This window comes from Apteryx mantelli, chromosome 7 (genome assembly GCF_036417845.1).
Source record: "Apteryx mantelli isolate bAptMan1 chromosome 7, bAptMan1.hap1, whole genome shotgun sequence".
Classification (NCBI taxonomy): domain Eukaryota; kingdom Metazoa; phylum Chordata; class Aves; order Apterygiformes; family Apterygidae; genus Apteryx; species Apteryx mantelli.
This window is the reverse complement of record NC_089984.1, coordinates 26,947,170-26,964,136: the sequence shown is the minus strand read 5'-3', so window position 1 is coordinate 26,964,136 and position 16,967 is coordinate 26,947,170. Positions and strand designations below refer to the sequence as shown.

The following is a 16,967-nucleotide window of genomic DNA, read 5'->3' as shown; positions in this document are numbered from 1 at the left end:
ATTTTTATGGATTAGAAACTGTGGGGAAGAGCTTCCCTGGGCAAACAGCTAGCTACAAATGGGAGAAAGTTGGTAAAACAATTAACAAGTTTCACTGAAACACAAGCACATTCTTAAAACAATTTTTAATGAAACCAAATACATGGAGCTGATATTTATTCAACATTTTAAAATCACTAAGAAAATTATCTCCATAGAAACTTGAGTACTTGTCACCTATGTCAAACAGATCAAAAGCTTTCAGCAGCTTCATTATGGTCATATTAATAACTTATGACAGAGAACCTTCTGGAGAACCTTTTTCAAATGCATCAGACCTTATTAAAAATCTGATCTTAAATCTATAGACGAGCCAATGTACTTCCAGGGTGTTCATACAGGAGATAATATGGCCAAATTAATTTTGTTGACCTGTCTTTTAATCAGATTCTAACAGCAACATAACATCCACAAGCTGTGAAAGCTTCTCTTTACAGATTTCAGCAGAGGTAGGGACAGGATTAATTTTTTTTTCTTTGTGCTAGAACCTGAACGGTGCATGATGGCCTTTACTGGAGAAACTGAGTCAATTAAAAAAGAAAATGTATTTATTATAATGCTATTGAAGTATGTTGAACTGTGAAAATAATTTTGACTGGTTAGGTACACCCCTTAAAATTTTTGGTTTATTTTAGACAAACTAAAACGTCTAAGTCAAGAGACTTCATATGCCAAAGCAGATAGTGAATTACAAGTTATTCATCTGTTCTATAAGTTAAATCTTCTATTCTCACAGAGATTTCTTTTCTAATTTTTTTCATTTCTTTATTATAATATGGGACTGGATCTGCATCTTGTACATGATCAAATAGATGGTTAACATTTTAAGGAAGTTATAAATTTGTGAATCCAAAAACTGCTAGCTCAAAAGAACTAGATCTAAACTATTTCCATAACAAAGCTAAAAGTGAACCTGATCAGGTAAATTCAAATGCAGACATAAGGAACGTGATTTATTTATATTATCACATTTTACAGAAGACTTAATAGAAAGTATTTTGAGAATGTTAAAAACATTTTTCTTCACTGTTGATACTAAGCCTTATCTTGTTCATGCAATGATATGCCCACAATATCAAAGATATACATTTCCCAAAAATCTTAGAGACGCTTCCTAAATATTAATAAAATAGCATTATCTCTATGAAAAAAAAAAGCCAAAATTTTAAGATTTGAAATTTGGGGTTAGAAGACTTAAAAAAAAAAAGCTTATTTAACAAGACTGGGAACCTCCTTGATTTATAGACTGGTATCTTATTTCTAACTTGGAAAACTCATTCGACTTGAAGCAGTCAGCAGTTCAGAACAATACTTGCTTTAGGACAGTATGAGTTATGCAATAACATTCTAAATTTGGAAAGGAAAATATGTCAGGCTCTTTGTTTTGAATAGTTAGTCTCTGAAGTTCTTTAGAGATCTGGAAGTTCACAAGCGAAATACAATTCCAGGGAAAAATGAATTAATGAACTCAGAGAAGGTGATAGAATCAAGCGTAATTACACAATGTATCTCTGCTATAACAATATCTCTGTAACACCCAACTTGAACTCAGTGAAGAACTCTTTTTGTTAAACTAACATTAAAGAGCAAATGAACGGAACAATCTAGGAATTCTGTTTTCATACCATTAAAATACTCAGACCATGAGCAAGTATTTGTGTGTATTTAACAAGAAACTGAAATGCTAGAAGTACATGCAACATAGCCAGAATTTCTGTCATCTGCTTTAAAGACTTCATTTGGGTTATCATGAATTTCTGAGATTATACATATGAATATTGTATCTTTGTAAAGTACTAGACTTCTCTTAAACTTGAATATGAAAAATTGAATATGGTCAAGACTATTTAATGACCTGTCAAAACATGAGAAAAAAAACTCTGAGAGATAGGTAAGGAATGTTCTATTTAAAAAGTGGATTTTCACACAGTTGGATGCATATGACAGGCAGTAGACAAAGTTGAAATGGCTTGGGTAACTTATTTTGTAGCAAAGTAATAAAATTATATGTTCATAAACAGAGTTTAGAATCAATTCAACATTTCTTACCAACTAAAATAGCAGTCAAAGTTGACAAGAACAGTTTGCATACAAAAATCAGGCAGATGCTTAATAAAAACAGAATAAATGTACTGCAAATAAAATAATGTTCTTTGGCTAACAATTTCTGGATTTTAACTAGAGAAGAAACAAGCTGATAAAGGAATGTAGCATGATAAAACTGAGCAGGTCAAATGTGTAAACATGTGGAAAAATAAGAACTATATTTGGAGGAATAAAGAATTAAACATGGCTCAGTATATTAACTTTTGTGTTTCTTGCATTAGTATGTTTGTACTGAGCACTATGTGCATTGAAATCTATTTGCTTCCAAATAAGGTTTTCTATATATTCTTCTGTTATCTGTAGAGCATCCTCCCCACTTTGTCCAAGATAGTATTTAAAATTATTTTTACTTTGGCATACTTCAGTGTTGGAGATTTGGGGGACTATTTTCAGTGATGAGCAATGCAACAGAACAGCTTGTTTAAGAAAATGTATGGCTAGAAAAGCAGTCCTTTTTGTATGGCTAGAGAAGCTGCCCCAGAGAACAACTTCACAAAGGACAAGACTTCTGTCCTCCACACTTTTTAAGAGGTATTTGAAAGAATTAATCCAAGCAATTGGGATTTGGGGATTGGGATGAATTGCTGTTCATCTATGAGTGGCTCTAAAGATGGTTCTCAATCTCCACTGATAGATGGGCTGGATGTGCAGATGAGTGTTGGGATAATTTGGTGATATGAGCCTCAACAGCCCCTTCTGGTTCACTTCTTTCCAATGCTAGCAATGCAAGCGTTCCAACAATCTCCCTGCCAATATATATTGGCATGCCACCAGTTATACAAGCTGAATCCCATCACCAGTAAAAACACAATCTACTTGCAAGCTGTATGCAGTTTAAGGCCCACACAGCAGACCTCAAATACTCCATCAAGACATGTGAACTGCAAAACTTCTCTTTATTCTGACATTTGATACTCAAAACTATTTTTTTTTTCCAACAGTTTAGGCCTTTGTTCCTCAGGCACGTTTAGTGGTCAGGCATCTGTGCGGGAGGGAAGGCTTATCTATTTTCATTTCTTTGTTTAGGTTTAAAAGTAGATTAATGATAAAAGCTCACACTCTTAACAGCCAGGTTGATGGGAACTTCCTTCATATTGCTTCCAGTCTACTGAATCCAGTCCTTGACTGCAAGTCCCGTCACTTCTAGCATCATGCATAAGGGCTATGGAAAAGCTTGGCAAGTCCTGATCCTAAATGCTGCAGAAACAGATGGCACTCACTCACAATAGAAAGGATCACACAAATGAAAGGAATGCACATTGCAGGAAGAGTAGTGGAAAAACAAATAAGGTAGTAAAGAGCTAACAAGTGGGATTAAAAGGAAGAAAAGTTAAGAAATCTTCCTCTCCTAGAAAAAGCAGTTTTAGCAGTCACTGATAAGAGATACTGCTCTCAGTAACAGCCAAATCAGAGCTCAGAAAATGCAGACGCTATTATAAAAACTTGATGGGGAGAAAGAAGAGAAAAGGATGTCTAATTGCTGCCCCCCCTCGCCTTTTTTTTGTTGTTGTTGTTGTTTTATTAAACACATATAGAAGGGACTTTGAGATATCAGCTAGCCCATTTTACTTCCCCAAGGCAGGATCAGTACTAACTCTATCACTCCTAACAAGGGTTTGTATAGCCAACTTTGAAAACCCTAACAAGGCTATGTATAAAGTGACAGTTCACACACTCTGGCACTCTTATGAACCCTTTGCTATTCCATCATCCCTCCAATGAAATAAACTCTGATCTCTTCACAGTTAAACTAGGTCTGGCTTTGCAAATCTTATTAGATTTCTCAGCATCTTTTCTTTCTTTCTATTATTCCCTACATGAAAATGAATCAGCAACAGATTAGTAACCTGACTTGATAACAGAGCTAAAGACCTCAGTGAATTTCAGTAAGAAGGTACCAATCTTCTTGGGCTTTAGTTTGCCTCCCCCCCCCCCCCCCAACTCTCCACAAAAATGCATCTAGAGTCCTTACACAGTCATACTAAGTGGACATCCCATACAAAAGAACTCTGTAAAATGCATTCACAATTTCACCTTACTTCATGCCAGGGTCTGATGATGATGAAATTTAGCGATTTATCTTATTGATGGTTTGGATTTTGGAATTGAGCTACATTACCAGAAATCAAGTACAAAGTCCAGTCAATATTTTTGCAGACTTGGAGGGCTAAACTCATTCCAGATAGCCTTCATCCAAAACTTTATAACAAATTCAGGCATCAACTTTTGGACCTCTATCTAGTATAACCTTAACTAGCTTAAATCCTACTCGGTGGGGGGCGACCCCCCCCCCCCAAAACACAGAGAGAAAACTATGAGAGGAGATAAATGCCTCTGGCAATTTAGCTGCACATTTACCCAGAATATTATCACTACAAAAAACACGCTTTTGTCAACTACTAAGCTGCCAACTAAAGATTTTGCAAGACAAAAATAATTCAAAAAACTTTCTATTAAGAACTGTTCATTTCAAGGTATATCAATAACATTGGCAAAAGATGTAAACACAAGATCATATTTCAGAAACTTTGTAATATCCAAACATTATATGTTTGAAAACAATACATCAGAAGATATGAAGAGCCAAGTACAACAGATCTCAAGGAGACAAAGCAATTTTAAAAGCCCTAGAAGTAGGAAAATACAAAATTAAATTGTTTCCCTGACACTACATTTTCCGAGACAGCATGAACACTTCCCTGCATAACTATTATTTATATTAGCAAAACCAAAATCTTTACAAAAACATCTAAAATATGCCCCAAAATGTTACCTTAATATATTTTTCAATCTATTTTATTCAGAGCAAACAATTAAATGACACTTCTACGAAAAAAGAAAAGACAGTCAGATGGAGAGCAAACTGTACCAGACTTCGCAGATGATAATTCTTATCTCATCTGAAAAGGTAACAGCAGTAGCAGATGGAACATTTGAAGCCCAACAGCAGTGCAAAGTCACTGCATACAGGAACTTTAGGAAAAACAAAATTCTAGCAGTTAACAAGTTTGGGGTTTTTTTTAAATCTACTTTTAGTGTAAACTCATTTTATAAGAGCTAATACGAGACCCCAGCAACACAGCCCTGTGCTTCCTTGGGGAAGATCACACACACCCCCATCTATTCCCCTTCTCCCTTTTCACCCCATACCACCCTCCCACTAAAGTTTGCGGTTGGCTTTCTGGAGTTCACAGGAAGCACTGGAGATAGCCCACCAACTAGCATGCAGCTGATTATGTGTTCATGCTGATCACTTAGTCTTAATATATCTAATTAAAGGAGCAAGTATTAACTCAAAAGAAAACCCGGTATACCAGGACAAAAGCTATAGCTGCAGAAATGTTTGTTTGCAAATGGGAGCAAATGCTAGCAAAGGAAGGGGACAGAGGAAACCAGAGAGTTCATTTAGGCAAAGCAAATTAATTTATTTTCCATTTTAATTGGTATTGTAAACATTAACTAAAAGTGCCCCAGCCAATACTTGGTTTCTTCAAGTTCATAACAAATTTACACAAATAAATAAAAATCAATAATTCCATTTATGCCACGTTTCTGCTAGAAATTACAATGTCACATTCATTTAATAAGCTGCTGTACCTGAATGTTCTCTTTACAAAAAATTCTTCTGTTTATCTCAAGATCAATGATATATTAATTGAAATAGTGTTTTTAATCAAGTAGTGACATTATTTGTTCACTTTTCTTTTAAGAGAGAGTAGAATTTTTTTTAAAGATTAAAACTAGTCATCTACTACTAAACACAGACTTCTTGTGTAAGTAGTAGTCAAGGACAAAGTAGTGTACGGATATTTACAAAAATTAAATTTGATTTGGTATCAGCAAGTTCATCAAGAGTCAATATATTCAACAACATTAGCTTTCCCCCTTCTTGTCTCAGTGTTTCCAAATCTGAGTATTTTGATCTTGCTTTTGTTTACAAATTCTTCAGGATTAGGCTCAGGCTCCCTGAATATTTTGTGCAGCACATTCCTCAATAAAAGCCTAATTCTTGTTTTGAACTTCAAACTTCACTACTCTATAAACATGCTTATATACATACATGTGTGTGTTTGTGTGTGTGTATATACAGGCACAATACCATTAACAATAAGAATAGCATTCATCATAATCTACGCATTTACAAGTACTCTTTTCTATCCCACTGATATTATTATTTCAGGAACTCATTGCTTTGAGATGATCATGACTTATAGCTTCATATAGTGATGAACAAAATGGTGATAGTATGCTCTGCACTAAGCCCTGCCTACTAAGCATTTGAGATTTTAAGGTCAATTAAACGGCAAGTAATGCCTACCCTCGAACAGAGCAACCCCAACAATTCTAGCCAGTAGCTCAAGATGGCCAGTTAGGAAAATCCCTTGTTTCAAAAGGCTGTAATCAATAAATAAGAATACCAGCTAAAGCACAGTTGGAAGTGCGGCCACGAAGGATGAGAAGGAACTAAAGAGATGAAGAGCACCCAAAAAACCTCTCCTCTTGCTCAACATGTTGAGTAAAGTTTTGTATTGCTGTAGGCATGAACCTAGATTACCATGTAACTTCAGAAAGATTGTGTACACCGTTAGTGATAAAATGAGCTTTGAATATAAAGTCTTGGGGATTATTACTGTTTCTTAGCAGGAAAAGAGAAAAATGCTTATGTAGCAACTATAAAGAGAATGTGAGGGTTGGGTTTTGTGGATTCAGCAGTCAGTGTTTGGCTGCATAGAAATTATATATAGATATTGCAAGCATTATCGTGATTTGAGTAAGTTACATAAGATCTCCAATTTCTTCCAAAAATTACTGGGCTGAAATCTCTTTTGGGAAATTTTCCTTATCCAAACTGTGGCCATTCTGGCAGAAGTAAGAATATTTCTTCTTGAACTACCTTTTCTTAGTGTATTTCACCATGGCAAAGAACATGGATCACATGGGAGTTGCATAGTTCTAAATTTGTCAGTTTTAGCTGCATATAAAAGAAGATTTACATGATCAACTGCAAGTAATTTCTAAGGCTGTGTACCTGAACACTTGCTTTTGATCATAAATCTTCACAAACCTTTAAATCAAAGATTTAAGACCGAAAAGCAATGGTTTCACAGTACAGTAAATCTAGCTTCTGGGCTCTTAGTAATGGCCAAAAATGGTTTGGCCTCATCTAGTAAAGAATGGGAGGCAGAAGAGATGCAGGAGAGGGGAAATGCAGAAGTACTTATTTAGCACTTTCTGCTGAATTTTACTCAAAAGAACAAGTCCTACTATTTCATATAAGTTGTATATTTATGATTCCAAGTCTGTAAACAATTAATATTTAAACAATCCCATAATGTATGTAACGTAACGTAAACATCCCTAGGAATGTATAAACGTTTTGTTTAGGACCATCATTTATTTATACTATTCTTTTAGTCCTACACCAGGTCTATAGCGAGGAAGGATCTTTATTTTTATAACCAAGCAGATTACAGAGCTGGCTGTAAAATTTCAAAGGGATTAGACAGGGAGTAAGAAATTCAATTTTCTTAAATTTTGTTCCCATTAAAAAGGCAGCTTCTTCTAAAATTTATCTATCAATGAAAGAAATCAGAATAGAATACATTCATCCACTTAGGAATGAAAAACTCGTACAAAAAGCTACCATATTATATAAAATCAGAGATGTTTCATTTTGGGACAACTCACTTTTATCCCATCTTCCAAAAATCCCTACTCCATAAGAAATACTGCTACATATTCTATAACAGATATTGATCATTTTTAAAAACTCAAATTCAAACAAAATCTCCCATTTTCACAATTCTATTACTATTCAAACCAGCTTATTGAAATGCCCACATAAAAACAAAAAAACTATTCTGAGACCAGAATTCATGTCAAAGCACAGCAGACTGTACCATGTAGAACTTATTTACACACACAAACACTTGATCAGCTTTCCTATTCAATAGTATTTTTAATTAAATGGAACATTTCTCCCAATTAATTACCTGACTTCAAATAATTTCATGTGTCCTATAACAAAATGTGGCATATGTGATACCTATGACAACAGAAACTGCAAAAATTTCATGTCATTAACTATGTAAAGCTAAGGAAAAGAACACTAACAGTAAGTTTTGTATATTCTAAAAATTGGCATTAAATGCCTAAAGCTTAAAAGTTAAACCTTGCTCAACTGCTTATTTCCTTGAAAATGTCTATTAGAAATTTAAAATTTTATACAATTACAAAATTAAATTTTAATCCTGTTTGGTACTACATAAAATCTAATTATAAGAATCTAAAAATCTGAAGCTTTCAACAATACACTTGTTATTGTCAATACACATATTGTCAATACAATGACTTATACAGACAGTGCAAAAGTAAAAGAAATTATAAACCATGAAAAAAATCAAATTATAAAGAATTTAGTAAACTAATGTTAATGCATCTGACTAATACAACATTCTAAGCAAATACTTACATTTCAAAATACTTAAATAAATTTTTCTGTGGAGATGTTAGTTCACTGAAGATTAAAAAAACCTGGAAAAGTTTGCTGGACATTTCCATAAACATTATCTTTTCTTCAGATTACAGATATGTGGCAATGAAAATTTCTTCGGAAAATCAAGGGAAACCAAGAAACTAAATGCCATTAGTCAATGCAACTTTAGGCAAAAGTTGTAACAACACATCCCAACAAAAAGAAGCATGTCTGGAGAGATATCGGAAATTAAAGTTACAGATTTAACACGTGTGCACGCACACACACGCAAGGAGGAACAGAAACTTGCTCTGCACTGCTGTCTAGAGCAGGCACTATGAAGGTTCCAGTGGAACAGTGCAGCTACATGAAGTGTTCAATCACCAGTTCTACCAAGAAAATCAGAGATAACTGATTTATGAAAGTTATTTTAAGACAGTGCACATAAACTTCAATTCAACTATTATTAATACACATTTTTGTCTTTGATGGTACAGCTACATACACATATATATGTGAGAAAGAATATTTAACATGACAGTATTAGTCATTAGATGTTAACTACTTACTATTAAGAGCCATAATATTATCTGTTCCTGGATGATGGAAGTTTATTCCCATACGCCCTGGAATGTAAATAAAAGTTGTTTTTAATATTTTTATTTCAAGACTAAATTAAATTCATGAATATTAAAGATTGCCAAAGGGGATGAACAGTCAGGGTAGCCAAAACTTCCATCTATAAAAGATAACATCCCAAGAGTACACATTTAAGATATTTAACACTGTAGTAGCTTTTATATTATGTAGTTAAAATACTGAAAATATAACAAAATAAACAATGAAATAAACATCTTTAGTACATCCTTTTACTTTGTACTAGGAAAATACTATGTTTACTCCCTCAAAATAGGACTTCACAGCTCAACCTTCTGCTTGCTTCAGTTTTGCTATTTATTTTAGGCTTCAAATAAAGAGTACAGCATTAAAAGGTACACATAATTGTAATGGTAACAATAAATCACTATTTTCTATGCTACCTCTGACACCAGAAGTCCTTGAATTACAGATCACTGGACATGGGGAGTGTTTACCCCATTTTTATATTTATCCTTAAGAAGCTGCTCTTGCTCACTATTTGAGACAAGATACTGGGCTGGAGGGAGCTTTGGTCTGACTGAGCACAGACATTCACATGTAATTTGAAAAAGTACAGATGGGCCTAGGAATATTTATTCCTGACCCCTAACATGAGACTATAATATAAAGAAGGTTCTCCTGAAATTGAAATAAGCCCTGCTGGTCTGACACCAGTTTCTCGGGAGCTAGAGAGATGCAAAATAGTGCCAGTTTCCTCAGGTGAGATTTAAGTGCTGAAAGGTTGGCTGAGAAGATCTCTGGTGACTTCAGGAACTGGAAATGGGAAGAAATTCACACTCAGTTACTTTGTTTGAAAGGAGACTTAGCCCACAAAAATCTGCTCACTTTCAAAGCAAGAAATGAACTGATTCTACTACTGTTCAGATTAGTCTTAGTTTCCTGGATACTGAAGCTGAAGCATTAAAAAACATACCCTGAGGAAAGTAGGAATTTCTTAGTTACCCCCCCCCCCCCCCACACACACACGCACAAATTGAAAGTTGAAACTGATATTAGTCCTTGGTTGGAAAAGGATTAAAAAAGGATCAATATGGCCACTTAAGAATTATTTCCTTTATATATTTAAGTTACTTACAAGTGTTGAAATCCATTTCATATACTGTCTCTAGCGTTAGATTTGTGGTTAAGTTTGGGTGCTAAGGAAGCAGGCGGCTTCCATTTTTTTAATACATGGGCACTCGAACCTGGGAGCTCAAGATCCACTCGCTACACTAAAGAAAATCTAACCAGTAAGTTCCTCTAGTGTAAATTCCCTTCCCTACTTCTACCAAACTGTTTTAACAAATATGCTTTCACAGAACGGAACTGAGGCCAATCTTCTAGTTTCTTCTTCTCCAATATTTTTAGCTCCTCCGAAGAAATTAAAGCCTTCTATTTGAAGTCACAGAGACTGTTGTGCTGTAATTAATACTCTTTCTGAACAGATGTAACAAGAGGTTTCAGGACACTTCTGAAACCAAGTCACAAGCAGTTTAAAAAAAACAAATAAATTTTCTTCAGATGATAAATTGCTCGTTCCTTTAGAAAAAAGCGCCCCCACAGTAAGAGTATAACAAAGGAAACCTCCAGAAACCTCCAGAAAACAGGGCGAGGGGAGAAGAAAGGTAAATGAAATTTCCATTTTAGTTTCCAACTCCTTAGACAAAACTTCTTAGGAGATCTTCATTAAGTATTTCAGAATTCCTAGTTACAGACATAATCGCCTATAGATCACAATATATTTTCACATTAATGTGACACTGCAGAACCATTGAAACTGCCATTATCTCAGTTAGCATATGCCTCTGCTAAATATCCCAGAAATCTTGTCAGGTTGATAGCAGCTCCCCTTGCTTAACAGTATACTAATGAGCATGAGGTTACAGGTATTTTTTAGAGATTGGGCATATATAATAAGCTATACTTGTAAATTAATACTTGTAATAGAAAAGAGGGGACTGCTATGAAAAAAAGAGAGTAAAATACGAATGCAGACTGCGTGGGGGTTGCCTCCTCTCTCTTCCTTCGCTGAAGCTGAAATTCTGCTGTTTGACCAGCTACAGAAATAGAACCGTATCTGTGACATCTGGGCTTGGGCTTTTTCTCCCTCCAGGCAGTCGCTGAGCCAGGTGCTGCTTGCATGACATTTTATCACCTGCCCTTGGCCTGCTATTTTTAAACTGTTCTTGTCAGCTATCTTTTAAGAGGAGCAGAAAATACAGAGCAGCACAAGCAGGACATGTTCTCATATAGGCTAAGCAACAGTGTGGGATAATTCTGTGCGTCTTCAGAGAACCCCCAATTCCACAGCAAACTAACAAAACACTATCAAAACACACTTGTATGAAAAGCATTCAAACAAGTTGCTAATGCACCCATCATGAGAGAATTAGTTACCTTTTTATATAGCCTTTCAAATTAAATACAGTATTTGAATACTTTACAAATTATTCAATTGAAAAAACAAGCCATATGCAGATGACAGAAATGCATAATTATCTAAGGGACAAGTGGAGAGCACAAAACCAAAATTATTAATTTATATGAAGGCGCAGCATAAAACTGCAAAATGCAGTTACAAACATGTACTTTGAAGAAAATATTTGGGTTAAACACAGACATGACTATAGTAAAAATCATTTTAAGGGAAAAGCACATTTATGCTACCTAGACCTCTACAAAGTCTATGTAAGCACACATTTCCAATTATAGCTTTAATATGAAATCTCTGGATAAAATTTCTACTCTTCAAGAACCTTAAGCACAATAAGCAGAAATGCATGCAAGTTAAATCACAGAAGTTATAGACTCCAGCAGTGCACTGAAGTCATAAATAGGAGCCCTTCCAATAACAACGGCCCCAGTATTTGTATTCAGTGTACATCTGCCATTTTCGGTTTGCTTGTCTTGGTTTCATAACTGTCTACAGAATGTATTTTCAATTATATACTTTTATAACACACATTATTACTGTACTTAGGCTGCAACAAAAACTCTTAAACATAAGTCTTTTCAATGGCTAATTCAAAAAAAAAATTTTTATTTTGAATCCAGTTGCATACTTCTACTCTTTAAGCATTTCAGAGTACACACAAGGGTTCAATCACTTTTGTATAACCCAGGCTGCTCTTTGCATGATTCCTAGGCCATCACATTCCTGGAGCTCTCTCTACTAGCAGCGCTCAGATGGATTCTCCTGGGCGGCCTGCCTAAGTGCTGTGCGTCCGATATCATGCTTGCCATGGCAGACACTCCAACTTCATTCTTAGAGGACATCTCAAGTGCTCTAAGCACATACATTTGTACGTGCGTCTTTTCTGAATTATGCTGGAAATAACAGGATATTAACTTAGATGAATGAAATGAATTTATATCTACTATTTTCCTAATGCATTAGTTTTCAAAGTCATTTCAGAGCTCTGTCTATACTTTTGGTCAATTTACAATTGTCACTTAAGTCAGGTAGAAATGCTTTCAACAGAAGACAAATTTAATTCTCAATGAGTAAATATGGTTAAGAGAGCAAACACGTTTTTTGCCTTCCCAGTTCAGACAAGTTATTGCTTTCTAGATATTCCAAATGACTTCCATGATAATGCCAAAGTGACTCACATTTTACCTTTCTTTGTCTATTCAAGCTTCAAGTACTTGAAGCTAGGAGTTTCAGGTTCCTTAGTTGATTTGTTCCACTGTTCTTCCCTATGCAATATCTTGGCGTTTGTTTGCATATGGGTTGAAAAAGTGCTATGTCACCAGAACAATCTAAACCTAACCTCTCTAACCATAAGGTAACTCCTGTCATACAAGTTTTCCTTCCTCCTAACAAAACGGCAAGAACAACAATAAATAGAAAAGACTGTGTGTCCTTATTCGGTGCCACTATGAGAAATCATAAACTAAAGATTAAGCCTATATACAATACACCTTGATTTCAAGACTTTAATTATATACCTTACTGACACACCAGTAACAGTTTTAGACCTAAAAGAATTATTGTCTATATTTTCTTGGCCTACAAATTTTACAGTGAATATTGTTTGCCATTTTTTCCTATTTTCAGTCAAAGTCAGGACAACACATCTGCCAGGTTAAAAACACATCCTTCTCTTTCTTTAGCCTTGCCTCATGTATTTCTTTTACTCTGTTCCAGATGTTTCTAAAGAAATGTTATTGAGAGGGCATACCTCAGTGACTGATGATTGATATTGTGTGTATAATCATGGCTGTTTGAACTCATCTCTCTCTTTGTAGAAAAATGCCATGATTCTGAAACAATTTTAAAATCTTCCCAACAACTTCAGGAAGTATACCTTTCCCCACATTTGAACATTTTTATTAAATCTTTGACAAATAGGTAATTAATTTTTTTGAATTGTCTGGATAATTTCAAGTTACACAAATATTTTTCAGAAAGAAAGTAGTTCCAAAAATGACAATCCTGGATATCAGGCACAGGTTTACCACTATCACAGGTTCTGAGAGTGTCCAGTGCCATGCCTGCCTACAGTGGTCATGCTAATCTTGACTTTAAAATCCTCTCTTTTTAGGGACCTGTTTACAACTATCTGTAAAATTGATCTTTGATTTCATCATTGTATTTTTGTGCTGGTATTACTATTATTTTTCCTTGTGTCTGAAATGTAACTTGGAAACACCAATCACCAACCAGTTCCAGACCTGTAAGTATCACTTTTGCTTTAAGAGACTTCTGAATGGTACCCATCTTGTCGTCTTAAGTGCATTATGCGGGTTTTGGGGTTTTTTTTGTTGGTTCTTAACTTGTGAAACCCTAAACAGCTATTGGACATCAACACTCACTCAGTCAAGGATTTTTAAGATTATAGTTAGCTATTTGCATAATTTTGCTGTCAATATTCCAAGAAAGCTTTTCTGGTTATATACTTCTTGCACTGTTACACCTCATGGCTCTCACCAGGACTGACCATTTATACTAACACAGCAATTGGTATTTGGCATGACTTTTGTCAAAAAATAGCAAAGCTAGTTCCTGCTTTTGATCTGTGAACGTACTGGGAACAAGAACTTCCTCTCACATAGTTCTTAAGACCGTTGTTGATATCAATGACAAGTTAAGACTAGAGATTCCAGTGGCAAGGTCAGATGAAACCAGCAACAGGACTAGGTCAACTACACGTCCTTTTCTTAGTTGCATAATAAGTATTTTACAGTTCTTACCTCTTCTATCATATGATTTCAAAGTTGGTGCCAACAAAAGTCAATACAAAGCTGCAATAGTTATTTGGAGGAACAGGTAGCAAGTGTGGTGTAGAGTGAAGTTCAGACATGCAAAGTGCAAAATCAAAGCATGGGCAGCCTTCCCTCAAACAGCTCAAACAAGGAGTCTAGTTTACAGCACAACCCAACAAATGCTGTTGGCTCAACCATGAGTCTCTGCTCCATGATTCACAAATGGCCAAAAAAGCAGGTGAAGTATAACAATTTAAATCATTTTTACCTGAGTAGACCACAGATCATTCCCTCTCTCTTCTTTCCCCAAAAACAGACACTTCACACTGATGCCACACTACTTCAATATACAGGCCCAAAACAATTTCAACAACAGTCATATAAGTAAGGGTCTGTTAGTATTTCCATAATGAATGATTAGAGAATTATACAAATTAAAAAAAACTCCATGAAGAGGTTTCAGTGTTTTATTCTCTCTCTCTCTCTTTGTGTATCGTCCTTTTGGTCACACATATAATGTAAACACCTGTTTGAGACCCAGATCTTTTACAAACTACCATACTCAGTAGAACAAAAATACTATTGTTTGTCAAAGGAAGCAATGGACATCTATTGTGCTTACACAGTATGTATTTTTACTGTGCAAGTACATATCGTGGCAATGTGAACAGAAGTGTCTAATCATCAGTTATGAAAATCAGTAATAAAGCTTGCTGATACTAACTTCTTCCTATCATTGAGTAAACAAATACATGCCATCAATCAGTAGAGAAAGCAACCTATAAAATATGATAATATATACAATGTAATAATATATACATTACTATGAAATGCATTCTTCATAAGCAAATCAAAGGTCTTACATATCTTTAAGTTGCACAAATATGTTTTTTATCTTGAAAACAGTTATATTTTCAAAATATTAGTGTTTTAACAGCAAGATTTGTTGAATATAAAAGAAAATCTAGCTCTACTTATAAAGCATAGACAAGTATCTGTACACATATACCCATTCCACATGTAGCTCTAGAACTGTACTTGAATACTGGTAATCTAAAGGAGGGGGATAAAACAACCAATACGAAAGCAATCATTTCCACCAGCAGTTTACATTAAAACATACAAAACTCCCAGAACTGTGAGGGAAGGGAGGGGAGAGAGAAGGGAGAAAAAGAAGAAAAGAGTTTTAGGTATATGCGAGGCCAGTCCTCAACAACATAATGAAATAACGAAAATAAAGAGAAGGAAAACTTGATATCTGCATCACCAGCTCCCTAAACAATAACAAAAATCCTCCTGAAAACAGATTCAGCAGGTCAAAGACAAGGACATGCTTGATGTCAGCAGCAGAATTAAGAAGTATGCTCATAGTACAGGTTCATTGAAGTAAACACTATTTTTAATTTAAGAAAAAAAATATGAATCCTTTAACGGTCATATTCTGTCCTGAAACAACGATTAAAGAAGGATTTTCTTGTATAAGCAGTGATTAAAATGCAAAGGAAATAGAGCATGTTTCCTTTAAAAGGATTAGCTCGGGTGGCCTAATTTTACACATAAATAGATGCGCAAACACATCTGTCTACTCACTCTGTTTTTCATGTGTATTTACAGAAAGGAGTCTGATGAGCATCAAGATTTTAAGAACTGCTGTTACAGTGCACTTTTTCTAACAAGTGTTACAGAGAGTTGTGCCTAGGTGGCCCCATTTCTAGGGCTGAGGTGACATTTGCTCTATTTGCACGACCTTTGTGTGCAGCTGCTGACTGGGAACACAGCTATGGTCATTCACCTTCCTCAGGTCACACAGCAAGCTTACACCTTTGCTTAAAAAAAGCAAAACCAAAACCAAAAAAACGTACGAACAACTAGAGCAGAACAAAACCATGCACTGAAGGTGCAAAACCCTCAGTGCACGTGAACAAAACCATGCACATGAAGATCAAGATGGAAAAGCAAACATCTATTCTAGATGTATCCCAATATTCTAACTCACTTCAAACACTGTGCTCAAACCTCATAAAATATAGCTCAGTTACCTTTAAAAAAAAAGTCTTAAATTTTATGTAGTAGTATCCATAGTAAGTACTGAAAAACAAAATCAAAAGTTTCCCCATAAACACTATTTCTCTCTGAATGGTTTTCATTTGTATTCAAAGTCTCAAACAATCTCAAATCAACAAACGCTTAGTCAGCAAGTGTGTACTCTCTACTGAAATAGGATCACATAATTAGCACAGATTCAATATGTATCACTTCTAGAGTTTGACATCCAGTAAAATTAATTTTAATAAAACCTACTACTGAAACTGTCCTTGTACATGTGTTGCCTCCAAATACTGATACTTGAAGATCTGCCTCATCGATACATCATAAAAACTCAGAATTTCTGCTTGGTTGGGGATTTGCACATTATGAAGTTTGTTTTCGCTCTGACTTCGAATGAAAAACAAATATTACAGAGTTATCTACTATAACAGTACAATAAAAAAATATTTCA

The 16,967-nt window shown here is 35.0% G+C and overlaps 1 protein-coding gene across 2 annotated transcripts in view; it reads right to left on the bottom strand.

The window, feature by feature from the left end:
- The window catches only part of CPEB3 (cytoplasmic polyadenylation element binding protein 3), a 90,404-nt gene that overhangs the window by 40,618 nt on the left and 32,819 nt on the right, over positions 1 to 16,967 (bottom strand). For both annotated transcript variants that reach the window (XM_013951149.2, XM_067300077.1), the window contains exon 4: positions 9,190 to 9,246. In XM_013951149.2, the coding sequence (XP_013806603.1) occupies positions 9,190 to 9,246 (57 nt within the window). The remainder of the gene's footprint in view (positions 1 to 9,189; positions 9,247 to 16,967) is intronic.